An 18404-nucleotide genomic window follows, 5' to 3' on the forward strand; every position below is an offset into this window, starting at 1 on the left:
CTCCGATAACTTTAAGTAATGATTCTGATAGTTTTATATATTTCTTACGCTGGCCTAGTATAGAAACTTGTTTAAGCGTAAGAGGTCCTAAGCGAAAAATAGAATTTCTGATAAGCAGTTCATAGCTTTTCCAGATAAATTAATAAGCTTTTGCTGTAAACCCTTTCGCACCGTCTTTTTGTACCACAAAATCATCATCAGGGGTTGGATATGCATCTCCATTCCTTATTTCGAATTTTTATTATTTTGTTTACATGAAATGACGATTTTATACAATGGTCCCAACAGATTTTTAGATATTTCACTTTGGCTTAGCGTGGAAGGGTGGTATTTTTGGATGAAAGTTAATATATTTTGAAAATACATAGATAAACATTCCTCAGAAAGCCATTCATGTCGTCTTCTGATCATCAGAGTTGGAATCTAAATCCTTATTCCGAATTCTTGAACCGTTTCCTTATAAGGATTGTGATGGCTTCAAACAATGATCCGGACTGGTTTATCGGTTTCACGTCAGTCTAGTCTAAAAAAACGTGTTCAAACTGCTTTCCATTTTCACACTTTAAAAAAAATATTCAAGAACCTCAAACGAAAGTAAAACAGTTCAAAATAGGGATGATACCTTTTTATTGACAGTGAATAGATATAAAATTATTTAACTGGATATTTCGAATACATATACAGTGTTCATCATCAGCAGTAAAACTAAAAGACATGAATAAAAATAAACAACATTTATACCTAATAAACTAATTACATATAGTTTATGGCTCTTATTTTTTTCAATGCAACAGCCGAGGCAAATCTCTTTGACCTTTTCGGTTCCGGTTCATTAGAATTATCTGACATATTACGTGGACAGAGGTCATAGCTCTTAGGTGAGGTGATATTTACTTTATTTGACCTCAGTAAATTATCATAAATTGAGTTCAATTCAAATTCCCTGTATCTCTGTTTATGGAATTATTCTTGAATAGAATTTTTTTTAATTTCGATTGTTTCCCTGAAAGTTTGCTTTAAACCTTGGCCCCTAGAAATCAAAGAAACATTTTCAAACAAAATAAAGTGATTTGGAAAATTAAAGATATGCTCCGAGAGGGCCAACGTGAAATCTTCAGGTTTGGTATTTTGCTTTAAAGACGATGAAATAGAATTATGATGTTGTAGCAATCTCGTTTTTAAATTCTGGTTAGTACGTCCCCCATAAGAGCTTCCACAAGTACATGGGATTTTATAAACCCCACTTTGTTGCTCTACGGAAGTCCGATCCTTTCCAGAATTTAAAAAACTAGCCAAAGTATTACTACCTATTAAAGCTACCTTTAAGCCATTATTTTGTAAAATTCTTACAAACAAAATCTGTAATTGTTAGTATTTTTACATAATTTCAGTATGGAATTATGGGGTGGAGGAATTAAAAAGTTTTTTAGAACATCTTAATTTTGGGGGAGGGGATTTAAAATTTAAAATAGAAGAGGATAATAAACTTCCTTTTCTGGATGTCCTTCTTTTAAAAAATGAAAATAGTCTGGATTTTAAGATTTACAGAAAACCTACTAACAATAACAGATTTTTGTCGTTTTTCTCCGGTCATGCTCGCCAAGTAAAAATTGGTTTAATCATATCCTTAACTGACCGCATTTTTAGAATTTGTTCTCCAAAATTCATTGAGGAGGAATTATTGTTGTTAAAAGAGATTTTAATAAGTAACCATTATCCGGGTTGGTTAATTGACCAGACTTTTTCGAAAAGAAGGAAAAAATTTCTAGAATGTTCTGACGATATTCTGGAAACAACAGAAAAGAAAGATATTTTTTGTTCTCTACCATATGTTCGAGGTTTGAATGAAAAACTTATAAGAATTTTACAAAATAATGGCTTAAAGGTAGCTTTAATAGGTAACAATACTTTGGCTAGTTTTTTAAATTCTGGAAAGGATCGGACTTCCGTAGAGCAACACAGTGGGGTTTATAAAATCCCATGTACTTGTGGAAGCTCTTATGTGGGACGTACTAACCAGAATTTAAAAACGAGATTGCTACATCCTCTTCTATTTTAAATTTTAAATCCCCTCCCCCAAAATTAAGATGTTCTAAAAAACTTTTTAATTCCTCCACCCCATAATTCCATACTGAAATTATGTAAAAATACTAACAATTACAGATTTTGTTTGTAAGAATTTTACAAAATAATGGCTTAAAGGTAGCTTTAATAGGTAGTAATACTTTAGCTAGTTTTTTAAATTCTGGAAAGGATCGGACTTCCGTAGAGCAACAAAGTGGGGTTTATAAAATCCCATGTACTTGTGGAAGCTCTTATGGGGGACGTACTAACCAGAATTTAAAAACGAGATTGCTACAACATCATAATTCTATTTCATCGTCTTTAAAGCAAAATACCAAACCTGAAGATTTCACGTCGGCCCTCTCGGAGCATATCTTTAATTTTCCAAATCACTTTATTTTGTTTGAAAATGTTTCTTTGATTTCTAGGGGCCAAGGTTTAAAGCAAACTTTCAGGGAAACAATCGAAATTAAAAAAAATTCTATTCAAGAATAATTCCATAAACAGAGATACAGGGAATTTGAATTGAACTCAATTTATGATAATTTACTGAGGTCAAATAAAGTAAATATCACCTCACCTAAGAGCTATGACCTCTGTCCACGTAATATGTCAGATAATTCTAATGAACCGGAAACGAAAAGGTCAAAGAGATTTGCCTCGGCTGTTGCATTGAAAAAAATAAGAGCAATAAACTATATGTAATTAGTTTATTAGGTATAAATGTTGTTTATTTTTATTCATGTCTTTTAGTTTTACTGCTGATGATGAACACTGTATATGTGTTCGAAATATCCAGTTAAATAATTTTATATCTATTCACTGTCAATAAAAAGGTATCATCCCTATTTTGAACTGTTTTACTTTGGTCATGGAAAGGCAGTGTGGTCTTCGAAGTTATCTAAGAACCTCAAACGTGAAATAAATCTGGACATTGGAGTTCTCTTGAATATCTCACGTCATAAAAATATGGGATGAGAGTCTTTCTAGGAACGTTTATTAATTTATTTTGAAATTTTATAAATTGCTCATTCAGAAGTTCTATTTTGTCGCTGCTATGTTGATTTTTTAACAACGCAACATCAACTGTTACATCATGCAAAACTCTATGGAGAGTTCAAGTCTGCTTTGCGCTGCCTAAGCTAGGGCCAAGATTTTGCCCCATTAGATTCCAAAATGCAACATAGAGTCTTAAGTTATGCTTGCAAAAAAGGTTCTACAGCCATGATTCCAAATTTGGGGCGCATGTCCTGCTGCCCCACAGGTGGAATACGGCAACATTTCGTTGGATCATGTGCAGGAAGGAAAACCTCTGGCTGACTATAATCTATAGCCCTAATTGAAATTTTTTTTTTATATGATTGACGTCACATTCATATGCATGTAAAGAGGTGGCAAAATACATGATAATACTACAATAACGTCAGTTTGTATACAGACAATAAGAGCCAAGAGATCATATGGCACTTGTGACAAGGTTGGAAGAACCAACATTTCACAATGTTATCGCGGTGATTTTTTTTTTTTTTTTTTTTTTTTTTTTTTGAGGCTACCATGATAAGCACTACTGCGCGGGATTTCTACCTCTGAAGCTGATTAGCTTTTTCTATAATTTTTGATCGCGTTAACATCGCTTGATACAGCTCCTCCTACGCTTGCTGGCCCATACTATAGCAAATTCCAGATTTAATCACCATAAAACGTGATCCAATCTGATATTTTTGGTAAAAAATGTTAGCTATTGTAAAAGTAAAAGTGTTGGCAGTAATAGCGTAGGATTATTAGTGGTAACAGTAGTAGCAGCAACAGTATGAATAACATTAGTAACAGTTACATTTTGCCCTTTGGTAAACTGGAGATCCCACTCATAATGCCCCTGAAGTTTTTTCTTGATATTATAAGCTGTTCCAAAAATATTGCTGATACGCCCGTATCAGCAATCTGTATACACATAGTATGTTTCAATTTAGTTCATATTTCAGCTCAACGTTTCCTCAGGTAATGTTTCTATGTCCTCAGCCTTAGTAGTACTCGCTACAGATGTTTTAGTTTTAGTGATAGTAGTGGTAGTAGTAATAGTACTTTTGGTAGCAGATGAAGCAGCAGCAGCTGTACTAGTAGCGTGCAAATATTGCCTTTTTGGTCAATTGATCATCTTCCTTATCATTTCCTGAGAATTTCAAATTAATATACTCAGACATTTTAAAAAGGGTTTTCGAATTAAACTAAAAATGACAGAGTAAGAAAAAAAAACTTTTAAAAATTGTCTATGTCAGAAATACCTACAGAACAACCTACAACCTTCTGAGTAGAATACCAACACCAATACCACTTCCCTATGTAAGCCTTCAAAGAGACATTTTTTATATTATTTTTCTAATTTTTCCTAATTAACCGTCCCTCCACTCCCCCCCCAGATGATCGAATCGGGAAAGCAACTATTTATAATTTAATCTGGTCCGCTCCCTGATACGCTTGCCAACTTTCAGAGGCTCAGACGTGAAATACAAGGTTCTTTTCTCTATCCTCGCCATACACAGGGAAGACCAAATCCTAGTGTATTTGGGCTGGACATTATGCGTTCGGGACTTTTCACAATTTATCAAGACAAACTAAGTTTCACTTGGTAAATGTAAAAATTTATTGTGTCACTATGGTAATTCAAAAAATTTATTAAAGCGTAATACTTTTAAGAATTTAGATGATGGTCGCTTATTCAATGGAATATTTCAAATTCTTTTATAGTCGTTACAACATTAGTGTTATTGTGTTTATTCCTATCTTGAGTGGCAGACGAAGAAAATGGATGGTATTTTGTTTTATTTCCTATTAGCTGGCTTAAACTTTCCCCCTTTTTTTCTTTTTTCACTGTGTTTAATTTCACTCAATTGAGTTAATATACGTTGAGTTTTAGTATGGTCAAAGGTTCCTTGGCAGGCTAATGTCTTTGAGTCCATGGCATGTTTGTTTTTTCAGTGAAATAAAAAACACGGTTCATACGTAAAACAACGTTGCTTTTTTCAAAGTGTTTAATATTACTCAATTAGGTTAATTTACATTGGGTTTTAGTATGGTCAAAGGTTCCTTGGTAAGCTAACGTTCTTGGGTCCGTGGCATGTGTATTTTTTCAGTGAAATAAAAAACAACGTTCATAAGTAAAACAACGTTGTTTTTTTTTTTATTGTGTTAAATATCACCCAATTGGGTTGATCTACATTAGATTTTAGTATGGTCAAAGGTTCCTTGGTAAGCTAACGTCTTTAAGCCCATGGCATGTTATATCTTTCAGTGAAATAAAAAACAACGTTCATATGGTTCAAACTAGGAATACAAATAGAAATAAAGACAAAACAGTAAAAATCCAACAAATGTATATTACTTACAGAATAGACACAAGTTTCTTTGATTATCAGTCTGTTAGAGAAACTTTCATTGAAGGTTTCAATATGCAGAGTTCTTTTCCTTCTATCCAAGCTGTTTTTTTGTCGAAAGTTGACATAATCTACACCAGTTAGCTAAAAGTAAAAAACGTTCATTCAAAAGCCAGCAACAAATACTTGCGGGAAGAAAAAGAGCCATTCCAGAAAAAAAAAAAAAAAAAAAAAAAAAAAAAAAAAAAAAAAAAAAAAGGTTCAATTGTGAGACAGAAATTTCGAATATACATGAAGCCCTCTAGGTTGATGCCACTGCCTAAAAATGGAACCTAATGGGAAATGTTAAGGATATTACATATTTACTGAAAGAAACACATTTGAAACAAAAAAAAATTCAGACATTATACAGTATACTTTGCAAGAAATTTCTTCAAAAAGAATTCAATAGTGTTGAATTCATGCTTTTTTAATGTCCATACTTTGACAAATTAAGAGTAATCCATAGTCTTACAGATTATCAGTGGTTCTTATATAGGTCGTGAAAAACTGATATTCTGAATTACATTTGACTCTGTTCAAGAACATATAAAAATACTATATGCCAATTAAAAATCTGATGCAACTAATTTCAACTTAAGTATAACACCAATTTTTTTTTTTAATCCAAATAGGCCAACCGTTCTTTGTTTCTTAGTGTTCCTGGGAGGGGAGGGGGGTCGGGGTACTTTGACATTACAAATACAAATTCCCCATAAAATTCTAATTGTTGTTCTTTGAAAGTCTCTACTTTTCCAATTTCTGATCTGTGTTTCAGAAAACACTTCAATGTTTTTCTGCTAAAAAAAATGTTGGATTTTGTTCCTTTTGCAGAGAATGCTACGAAAGCAGGTGATGGCCTTTTGAGAGGGAGGCCGAGAGGTGGGTGAGCTATTCATTGTAGAAAAGCTTACTCCCACCTAATGTATTTTCCATTCCCCTCAGATAAAAGGCTGCAGCCAGTCTGCCTTAGTTGTAATGATCAGGATTACCTTTTTGATCAGGATTACCTTTTTAATATTTATATGCCAGTTAGCTCAAGTGAGAATATGCATGAACTCTCCCTGTACTTTGGTAAGCTAGTATCGTTTTTATCTGATAATTATACTTATGTTTGTTTCCTGGGTGATTTTAATACTAATTACAGTACAGAAACTATTTTCAGCCGTTAGCTGAAGGCAGTAATAGCTGAAAATGATTTGGTTTGTTGTGATGAAGTGGCTCTAGAGCCATCGACTTTTACATATTTGTGCCCGTCAGGCCATACGTCATGGATTGAGCATGTGGTGTGTTCAAGTTATTTTAGTAGCACTGTTATGCCTATTTCTGTAACATATGATATATTTGGTTCAGACCATTTCCCTCTTTTGTTTGAATTATCTAGTGCTATTCGTGCTGTGGATTCTGTATGCAGATCCACCACCCCCTTGTGCGCCTGCTGTGGAGTGGGAGCGCGCAAGTGCGTCTCGGCTTGTGGTCTATGGTGTGGAGATTGAGAGGCGTATCCTTGCTCTGGATATAACTACTATTTACCATTGTACTCTCCCTTACTGTACTAATCCTTCTGATACTAATGGGTTAGGGGCTCTTTATTATACACTGATTTCGATTCTTATTGTTAGTGCATGTCATACTCTACCTCTTCGTCCGGGTAGTACTAACAGAAAAAGGGTGGGGCTGAATGTTATTCCTGGTTGGAATGCTCACGTTCGCCCTCATTATGTAGCTTTGTGAGTTGCTAATGGCAGACCTCTTGGAGGTGGGTTCGATTCTGCGAGGAAAATTCTTTACAATAGGCTCCAGAGTGCCCTTCGGTGGTGCAAAAAGAATATGGAGAGTTTGAGGACTTCGGCTCTAGCCAGTAATTTGGTTTCACTTAATTTTGGTGATTTTTTGGAAAAATGTTCTAGTTCTAAGAGTGCTGGGCCCCAAAAATGTAAATGCAAAGTTGGCTTTCGACCGAGTGAACCTTGAGAAGATCCTTGACAAAATAGACATTAAAGGAGTTGACTGTCGTATCAATGGAAATTTTTAATACTGGTTTGAAGTGCAGCGTTTCAAAATCAAATGGAGTGGTTATTTCAGTGAGTCTTTCCCTGTTTTGAATGGTGTGCGGCAAGGTGGGGTCCTCTCGCCGTTGCTACATAACCTTTATGTGGATGATCTTAACCTGCGTTTGGCACAAACTGGGGTAGGCTCTTTCATTGGTGGTGTTTGATTCAATAACCTGAGTTATGTTGATAACCTGGTCATTTTAGCTCATACAGTGGCTGCACTTAACCATTTACTTTCAATATGTGATGAGTTTGCGTTAGCCAATGTTATCGTGTTCAACACAGCCAAGACCCAGTGTATGGCGTTTATTCCCCGGGGAACTCCTTTGAAACATATCCCTATGGCTTGGCTTTCTGGAGTGTCATTATCTTTTGTTGGATCCTACAAATATCTTGGATTCACGGTGGCTCCAACTCTGAGTGATGAGCTTTATGTTAAGGCACTTACACGTTCGCTGTGCTGCAGGGCTAACTTACTCATTCGTAAGTTCGGGAGTTGCGACCCTTCTGTAAGATGAATTCTTTTCAGAGCCTACTGCACTCCGTTGTACGGTCTAGCTTTTGTACAATCTCTGTCTGTTAGGTGTGAGAATTCTCTTCCGGTTCTTTATAATAATTCTTTACGGTGGCTTCTTAATCTTGCTTTGAATTGTAGTGCATCTGGAAGGTTTGTTGGTGGTGGCCTCCCATCAATTCCTGAGCAGCGTAGAAAATCTTCTCTTTCTATCCAGACAAGGATACTTGCTTCGGATAATCCCCTCATTTTGGTGCTTTCTGAGGCGCTTCTTCGCCTCTCTCTGCCACTTTTGCTGACTTGGTCAAGTATGATTTACACACAACAATTTTGACATGTTCAAATGTACCATTGCTATTTGATTGAACTGTTTTGTTTTGTTTTTTTTTCGCTGATTGTTCTTTGAGTGTTATTGATTTATCTGTTTTTGTTCTATTTGTTTTGTTTTTTTTTATAAGTGGTTGGCCTTAGTTGGTCTTATGTTTGATAAATAATAATAATAATAATACCTAACATCAAAAGGATTTATTTTGAGAGGAAGAATTAGTGACAGTACTAAAAGGATTAAAAATAATAAGAATCCAGATTCTGATAGTGTGGTAAATGATTTACGGTGGCTATGAGGTTATAAATAAGTTACTGTAGATTATGAATGTTATTTTTGAAAAAGGTGAAGTACCTTGCGATTTTAAGAAACACCTGACCATACCCTCTATAAGCAAGGTGGGTGACAAGAATGAGTGAGGATATAATAGAGGGATTAGCCTGGTTTCTGTAGGTAGCAAATTACCTACTATAATGATACTTATAAGACTTAGAGATGCTGTCGACCAATTTTTAATAGAAGAACAAAGTAGTTTTAGAGGCAGAGAACATATCGATCAAATTTTCACTTTCAGGATAATAATTGAGAAACACCAGAGTAATAAAACCTCTTTAGTCCTCAGTTTTATAGATTATAGGCAAGTCTTCGATGTAGCTGACAAAAGAGAGCTTTAGAGAAGGTCTTATCCTTGTGTTGTATACCAGACAAACACATTACGCTACTCCAAAGAGAGCGGATCCGTTCCGGTTATGTGAATCACGTATCTAGGACTATTGATTATTTTTTCCACCAAGTTTCATCCTGATCCCTCCACTCTAAGCGTTTCCCAAGATTTTAGCCCCCCCCCCAATTCACCCCAATGTCACCGGATCCAGTCGGAATTTAAAATAAGAGCTCTGAGGCACGATATCCTTCCAAACTTCAAATTTCATTAAGATCCGATTACTCCTTCGTAAGTTAAAAATACCTCATTTTTTCTAATTTTTCAGAGTTAACCCCCCCCCCCCAACTCCCCCAAACAGAGTAGATCCGTTCCGGTTATGTCAATCACTTATTTAGGACTTCTGCTTATTTTTCCCACCAGGTTTTATCCCGATCCCTCCACTCTAAGCGTTTTCCAAGATTTTAGGTTCCCCCCTCCAACTCCCCACAATGTGACCGGATCTGGTCGGATTTAAAATAAGAGCTCTGAGACACGATATTAAATTTCATTAAGATCCCATCACCCATTCGAAAGTTAACAATACTTCATTTCTCTATTTTTTCCGAATTAACGGGCCCCCCACCCCCCTCAGATGGGCAAATCGGGAAAAAAATATTTCTAATTTAATATGGTCAGGTCCCTGATAGGCCAGCAAAATTTCATCGTCCTAGCTTACCTGGAAGTGCCTAAAGTAGCAAAACCGGGACAGACAGACAGACCGACAGAATTTGAGAACACTTTATGTCACTTGGTTAATACCAAGTGCCATAAAAAGGTACTGAAAGCTGATTATAAAAGGTACTGAAAAATGTACTAAAAGCATGTTTTGATTTTGGCTCTCCGCACATAAATAATTAAAACGAAATTTGCGGCATTAATTTTTTTTTGACTAAATGGCTATCTCATAGTTTCAATCGGAAGATTTTGAGAAAAAAGAAGCAGAGGAGGAGGACTAGTTGCCCTTCAATTTTTTTATTACTTAAAAAGGCAACTAAAACTTTTAATTTTCTTACGAACGTTTTCATTAGTATAAAATATACCTAACTTACAAATTAATTTACGTAACAAACTTCTATATTCGTCTGTTTTTATTACGTATATGAGAATTCACCCCCTCGTCAATACTTCGCTCTTCACACTAAAGCTTAAATTTTGTCCCAATTCCTTAAGAATGACCCCTGAATCACAAAGACCGTAGAATAAATAGTTGAAATTACTAAAAATACTTTAGCGTAAAGAGTTAGTTTTAAGTTTTAATGCTGCTCCTTACTTTCAGATGAAAAACTTTTTCATATTTATTTTTAATTGTCTTTTTTTAAATAATGCTAGAAAATCCTGCAATCCGTTCATGGAAATTTGCTTTCCCCATGACGAATTCCTCCATGGAAAGCTCCTTCGACATATCCCCCTCTTCTCAGCCCCTCCTCCAACCAAAAAATCCCCCTGAAAACGTCTTTATACTTCCCAATAGCCATTACTATATGTAAGCACTGTTCAAAGTTTGTAACTTGTAGCCCCTCCCACAGAGACTGTGGGGGAGTAAGCCGTCCCCAAAGACATAGTTATAAGGTTTTTCGACTATGGAATAAAATGGCTATCTAAGAATTTTGATCTGGTGACTTTGGGAAAACAATTAGCGTGGGACACTTAAAGAGTCACTAGAACTTTTGTTTCCGTCAGAATGAGCCCTCTCGCAACATTCTAGGACCACTGGTTCGATACGATCACCCCTGGAAAAAAAAAAAACAAATGAACACGCATCCGTGATCTGCCTTCTGGCAAAATATACAAAATTCTACATTTTTGTAGATAGGAGCTTGAAACTTCTACAGCAGGTTCTCTTATACGCTGAATCTGATGGTGTGATTTTCGTTAAGATTCTATGACTTTTAGGGAGTGTTCCTCCCTATTTTCTAAAATAAGGCAAATTTTTTCAGGCTCATAACTTTTGATGGGTAAGACTAAACTTGATCAAAATTATATATTTAAAATCAGCATTAAAATGCGATTCTTTTGATGAACTATTGGTATCAAAATTCAATTTTTTAGAGTTTCGGTTACTATTTAGCCGGGTCACTCCTTACAACAGTTCGTTACAGCGAACTGTTTGAAAATTACCTTTCATTATTGTTTGATTAAAATCAGACTCGAAAAGAAACTATAAAACAAATAGGTAGATTGTTACAAGGGTTTGTGCTATTCTTCCAGGTTTATTCACAGTATTAATTTTCATCGATATTTAAATAAAATCAGACACGGAAGAAAGCGAAGATAAGACTTAAAGAAAACATTAGCAATTAATGGCTGATTAGATTGTAGCAGGAGTGTACGTCGATTTTTCAGGTTTGCTGCTAGCATTAGATTTCATTCCTGTTAGAAAAAAAAATATCCAGAAGAAAAATAAAATAGACTTAAAAGAAAATATAGACAAATAAGAGTTGATTAGACTGTTGAAGGAGCGTACGCCGATCTTTGGCGTTTGCTGGTAGAATTGTCTTTTATTGATATTTAAATGAATTGAAACTCGAAAGAAAGATAAATTAGGCTCAAAAGAAAAGTCATAATTAACAAAAGCTGATTAGATCGCAATGGGAGTATGCACCAAAGTACATGTCTCATGTTACAAATTGTATAACCTCCATGACTTCTGGATTTCTTGGCTTCTCCAACTAAAGAGCGGCACCTTATGAAAACACACACGCGCCATAGACAATGAAAACCTATCTGTTTATTCGCAAGACTCGCATAACACATAATATGCTTAAACCGTGTAATACAAGATTAGGAGCGGTGAATATGTAGGTCATGCAAAACTGATATTCTGAATTACTTTTGGCTCGGTCTAAGAATCCGTAAATATATTGCATGCCAATTAAAAATCTGATGCAACGAATTTCCACTTAAGTATAGTATCAGATGTTTTTTTTTCATCCAGATAGGTCAACAGTTCTTTGATTCTTACAGCTCCTAAGAGAGGGTGGTGGTTTACCTTGACATTTCAAATACAAATCCTTCATAAAATACTAATAATTTATATATTAAATTATCTACTATTCCATTTTTTTTCAGTTGCTCGATGTCTCATGGGCTGTTTCATTCCACTTCACTACCAGCTCTTCTACACGCTTTACCAGCTACCAGCTCTTTCATATTTAAACAGCTTAAATATTTAACATATTTAAACATATTAATCATATTTAAACATATTATACATATTTATCTGCATATTTAATCAATTTAAGCTTAAACTGGACTATTCTAAAATTGTTGGAAATCGTGAACATTTCCAGCGACAAGCATTTACAAAGCTGTACTCGAGTTTCTGCGACCATTCTGTGTTATTTTGTGCTGGGTTTTATATGCTTTTGAATAGAGGTGACGTAAAGAGGGTCAAGACGGATTATTATCGGTATTGCAAGTTCTTACTTTATTTACCACGATCAGTTCAGAACTGAAGGTTAATTAGTAAATATCAGGCAACGGATATTGTTCTCTCAGTGGAGAAAATAAGTTCAAAATTAATTGACGAAGCGCCAATCCGTCTTGGTCCTAACAATCATTTTATCCGCCTCTTTTGCTAAATTGTTATTTCTTGTATTTTTTGTTATTTGTAGTTCTTTGTTTTTTCTCCTTGTACTCCACTTTTTCCCTTTTGTAAGTGGGTAAGAAATAAATTATTATTATTATTATCATTATATTGGCTTTAAAGCATATTTTCGCTTAGTTTCAGAAAGAGGGAATGTTTTTCTCTTATTACCTAATATTAGAATGACCCTATCTTCTTTCCCTTCTGGTTGAATAAATATGCTCTCAAAGGCTAGTCTTTAGTTCTTATTACCAGTGTTTATTTTTGTTTAATCAGTTGTTTTTTCCTCAATATTCTTCTGCTGTTTCTTACGCCTTTAAAAGCTATTCTTTAGTTCTTTTTAAATAAATAAAAAACAAGTTTTTTTTAACTGAAAGTAAGGAGCGACATTAAAACTTAAAACGAACAGAAATTACTTCGTATTTGAAAGGGGGTGCTTCCTCATCAACGCCCCGCTCTTTATACTAAAGTTTGACTCTTTCTCTCAACTCTTCTTTTTAAAACTGTAAAAAACTTTAGCGTAAAGAGCGGGGCGTTGATGAGGAAGCAGCCCCTTTCATATACAAAGTAATTTCTGTTCGTTTTAAGTTTTAATGTCACTCCTTACTTTCAGTTAAAAAAAATTTGTTTTTTTATTTAATTTTTGAACGTTTTTGAATCAATGCATGTTTTGATTTTGGCTCTCCGCAGAGGAATAATTAAAAAGAAATTTGCATACTTTTTTTTTGGCTAAATGGCTTTCTCATAGTTTTGATCGAATGATTTTGAGAAAAAAAGGAGCGGGGGAGGAAGCCTAGTTGCCCTCCAATTTTTTGGTTACTTAAAAAAGCAACTAGAACTTCTAAGTTTTTACGACTGTTTTTATTAGCAAAAGATATACGTAACTTATAAGTTAGCTTACGTAACGAACTTTTGTATTCTCATGTTTTTATTACATATATGAGGGTTCACCCCCACGTCAGTACATCTGAATCATAAAAGCCGTAGAATAAACAGTTGAAATTACTAAAAATACTTTAGCGTAAAGAGCAAGGTATTAGGAGGAGGTGAGCCCCTCATATGCGCAATAATTTCTGTTCGTTTTAATGCTGCTCCTTACTTCCAGTTGAAAAAAAATTTTCATGTTTATTTTTTCATTGTGTTTTCTTTTACATAATGCTAGAAAATCCTGCGCTCCCTTCATGGAAATTTTCTTCCCCCATGACAAATTCCTTCATGGGAAGTTCCCCCAACATCTCCCCCTCTTCTCAAACCCTCCCCCCAACCGAAAATCCCCCTGAAAACGTCTGTACACTTCCCAATAACCATTACTATATGTAAGCACTGGTCAAAGTTTGTAACTTGTAGCCCCTCCCAATAGGACTTTGGGGGAGTAAATCGTCCCCAAAGACATAGTTCTAAGGTTTCCCGACTACGCTGAATAAAATGGCTATCTCAGAATTTTCATCCGTTGACTTTGGAAAAAGAATTAGCGTGGGAGGGGACCTAGGTGCCCTCCAATTTTTTTGGTCACTTAAAAAGGGCACTAGAACTTTTCATTTCCGTTAGAATGAGCCCTCTTGCAACATTCTAGGACAAGAGGGTCGATACGATCACCCCTGGGAAAAAAACAAACAAACAAATAAACTCGCACCTGTGATCTGCCTTCTGGCAAAAAAAACAAAATTCCACATTTTTGTAGATAACAGCTTGAAACTTTTAGAATAGGGTTCTCTGATAGGCTGAATCTGATGATGTAATTTTCGTTAAGATTCTATGACTTTTAGGGGGTGTTTCCTCCTATTTTCTAAAATAAGGCAAATTTTCTCAGGCTCATAACTTTCGATGGGTAAGACTAAACTTGATGAAAACTTATATATTTAAAATCAGCATTAAAATACAATTCTTTTGATCTAGCTATTGGTATAAAAATTCCATTTTTTAGATTTTTGGTTACTATTGAGCCGGGTCGCTCCTTATTACAGTTCGTTAACACGAACTGTTTGATTACCACTTTTTATTTTTGGGTTATTAGTTGTCTTTCCTAAAGATCAGTTTCCTGTTCTTATCCCTGTGTTTTCTTTTGAAAAAAAAAGGCTTGAAAGAAATATGTAAGTTAATAGCTGATAAAACTGTTGGATACACTAGGCTTGAAAAAAATTACTTAAATATACAATGATTGATTGAATTGTAGAAGGGGTGTGTGCGAATTTTTCCCTTTTGCTGCTAGTCATAATTTCGTTACTATATAAATAAAATCACAATCGAAAGGATTGTAAAAACAGACCTGAAAGAAAAAAATAAATATATAGGAGCTGATTAGATTGCAGCATTATATTTCATTAGTAAGATATAAAATCTGACTAGAAAAAAAGATGAAAATGAGCTTGCAAGAAAAAAAAAGATACCGAAAGCTGATTAGATTGTAGCATGGATATGTGCTGATCTCTTGTATTTGGTGGTAGGGTCAATCTCTTTTACTGACTTTAAATAAAATCAGACTCAAAAGAAGACAGGTCTGAAAGAATACATAAATAGTAGCCCTCTCCACAATACCTCAGTCTTTATGCTAAAGTTTGTTTTAAGAACTTTTAAAAGTGCTTATTACTGTATTTGAACAACCTTTGTGATTCAGGAGTCATTCTTAAATAACTGAAAAAAAAATCAAGCTTTAGCGTAATGAGCGAGGTATTGAGGAGAGGGCGACCCACATCATATATGCAGGAATTTCTGTTCGTTTTAAGTTTTAATATTGCTCCTTACTATTCAGTTGAAAAACTTGTTTTTTTCATTTAATTTCTGATCGTTTTTTCAAATAATGCTGGGAAATCCGGTTCCCCCTCAATAGAAAATTTCTTTCCTCTATGAAATATTCCTCCATGGAGATCCTCCCAAAAAATCCCCCTCCTTCCACCGGAAATACCCCCCCAGAAAAATGTCTGTATACTTCCGAATAACCAATACTATATGTAAACAATGGGCAAAGTTCATAGCTTGCAGACTTTCCATCGGGGACTGTGGGGTGTCAAGTCATCCTGAAAGACATTGTTATTAGATTTTTCGATTATGCAGAAAAAAATGGCTATCTTAAAATTTCGATCGGGAAATTTGAGGAAAAATGAGCATGGGAGGGGGTTTAGCTGTCCTCCAATAATTTTGGTCACTTAAAAAGGGCACTATCACTTTTGATTTGATCAAATGAGCCCTCTCCTGATCTTCTACGAACACTGGTTCAATACGATCACCCCTAGAAAAAAAATAAGCAAACAAATAAAAAAATAAATAAACACGCTTCTCTGATCTTTCTTCTGGCAAAAAAGCAAAATTCCTCATTTTTGTTCATAGGAGCTTTAAACCTTTTCGCTAGGGATCTCTGATATTCTGAATCTGATGGTGTCATTTTCAGTAATATCGCTTGATCTTTTGGGGAGGTTTTCTCCTATTTTTCGAAAATTTGGCAAATTTTCTCAGGTTATTAACTTTAGAAGTGTAACATTAAATTCGACGGATTTTAAATATTTTGAATAAGCATCAAAATTCGATTCATTTGTTGTATCTATTGTTATCAAGACTCTGTTTCTAAGCGTTTCGTTTACTATTGAGCCGCATTGCTCCTTACTGTAAAGTTCGTTACCACGAACTGTTTGAAAGTTCGTTACCACGAACTGTTTGATATTAGCTTTTGGTAATGCTAATCTTCTATTTCTTTTGGGAGCAGATTTCTTTTAAGTTATTTTCCATAATTAATTCTGAGTACTTAGGGTTGAATGTGTCAAATGAACCAAACAAAACTTAAATAAGAAGACATCCCTAAATAGAGGCATGGGTGAGTACACAGTCAACGCTATGTATACACTCAACCCTAGACACACAAAATTAACTATAGAAAATAATCTCTGATACAACTTTCTAAACTTTCCTAATTCTAAGTTTCAGCTTAACAACCTTAGCCTTTTTAGAGCTTAATTCAAGACGATCTTTCCGAAAAGGAAGTTTTTCAAAGAAAAGTAAAGAGTCATATTAGACTTAAGAACAGCAGAAATAACTTCTTATAATTGGTTAATTTACTCAAAATGACTAGAAATTATTATTAAAGAATAGATAAAACCCGAAACAAACAGAAACAAAAAGATCACAAAAAAGCATTAAAGTTTGTTTAATACAGTATTTCTTCCATTTTTCATGTCTATGACGTAAGAATTAAAATATCAGGTTCAAATTTAATAGTTATAATTAATGGCTTTTGATATATTTCAACATGCCCTCCTCCTTAAGATTCACTGAAAGTTTCAACTAAATGCAAAATCCAGTTTCTGGGACATATCAGAGTTGCCCTTCTGACAACCGAAATATACATAGTATCGTTTGATTGAATATTCTGAACCATAGCCGCTCCTAAAATGTTGGAGATTTACCCTTTTGATAACCTGGATGCACATAGTGTCTCCCGATTCATCCAACATCCCCCTCAGCATTCCCTGAAGGCTCAAGCACTATTCAACATCCACTTACAGTTTTAAATCAGTGCCCATAACCATTTCTGAGATATTGCTGATGCGTCCTTTTGACAATCAGCATGCACATAGTGTGTTTTGATCTTGCTCAATATCCCCTAAAATTCCCTGACAGTAGACACAAGTACATGTAGTACCAGTCACAAGCAGTCACAGTCGAAAATAGTCGCTGTCGCAGTAACAACCAGTCCCAATTGCAGTTGAAGCAGCAGTAGTGGCTCTGAAAGTTTCAAGTTAATGCCCTTATCCGTTCCTAATTTATTGCAGATAGGCCTACTGGATAACTTGGATGCAGGTAATGTCTTTTGATTTAGCTCAACATGCCCTTCAGTATTCCTCAAAATTTCCCCAAAAAAACTCTCGGTCTTTTCATACACACATAGGATCAAACATCCCTCCCTTTCCCAATGATAACTCCTGAATGTTAAAAATGGGCAAATTGTCTAATTCAAAATCATTGCTCCGACAGCTGTGGTGGCTTAGCATCTCCAGAAGCATAGCTTTAGACCTTGTAAATATTTGGAACAACATATTTTTTTCAAGATTTTTCAGTGTAAATGGGAGAATCTAATAGATTAACAAGAAGGGGGACTGGTTGCCCTCCTTTCCTTTTCAACTTTCCTCTCAACATGATTTTATAGTTCCAACTTAATACCTTTAACCGTTCCTTAGATACTGCTAATGTACCATTTTAACAGCTCTCCTGTATACCTGACAGCTCTCCGTGCTTTGATTTTGTTTGACATCCTCCTCAACATTCACGAAAGTTAATTACCCTTAGCCTTTTTGGAGACTCAGGATCAAATATGCCCCCTTTTTCCAATAACGAACCATATTTCTAAACAATGCGCAACTTATATAATGTAAAACTCTTGACCCAAGGGCTGTGAAGGGCTTTGTCATCCCCAGAAGCAGAGTTGACTTTTCGATTGTTTCGAACAAGATGGCTAATCCAAAATTTTGATCACGTGTTATGGGGCAGATTACAGCTAAACAAAAAATCATGGGAAGGGAGCTGGTTGCCCTCCGACCATTTTTCACATCCTGCTCATCTTGAAAGTTTAGACTCAATACCCTGGGCCGTTCTTGAAATATTGTAGATTTTTTTGGAAAAACCGGATGCCCATAGTAACTTTTGACTAGTTGAGACTGCCACCCAGCATCCTCTGAAGCTTTGTCTTAATACATATAATCTTTTCCATCACACTCAGAATTAAACATTTCCTCTCTTCCTAACGATAAATCCTGTAATCAA

At 35.0% G+C, this 18404-nt stretch overlaps 1 protein-coding gene across 2 annotated transcripts in view; it reads right to left on the bottom strand.

Annotated features, from left to right (window-relative positions):
* LOC136033526 (SEC14-like protein 1) overlaps positions 1-18404 on the bottom strand; it is a 139721-nt gene that overhangs the window by 102142 nt on the left and 19175 nt on the right. For both annotated transcript variants that reach the window (XM_065714275.1, XM_065714272.1), the window contains exon 3: positions 5448-5579. In XM_065714275.1, coding sequence (XP_065570347.1) covers positions 5448-5579 — 132 coding nt within the window. The remainder of the gene's footprint in view (positions 1-5447; positions 5580-18404) is intronic.

Source organism: Artemia franciscana, chromosome 1 (genome assembly GCF_032884065.1).
Source record: "Artemia franciscana chromosome 1, ASM3288406v1, whole genome shotgun sequence".
Lineage (NCBI taxonomy): Eukaryota > Metazoa > Arthropoda > Branchiopoda > Anostraca > Artemiidae > Artemia > Artemia franciscana.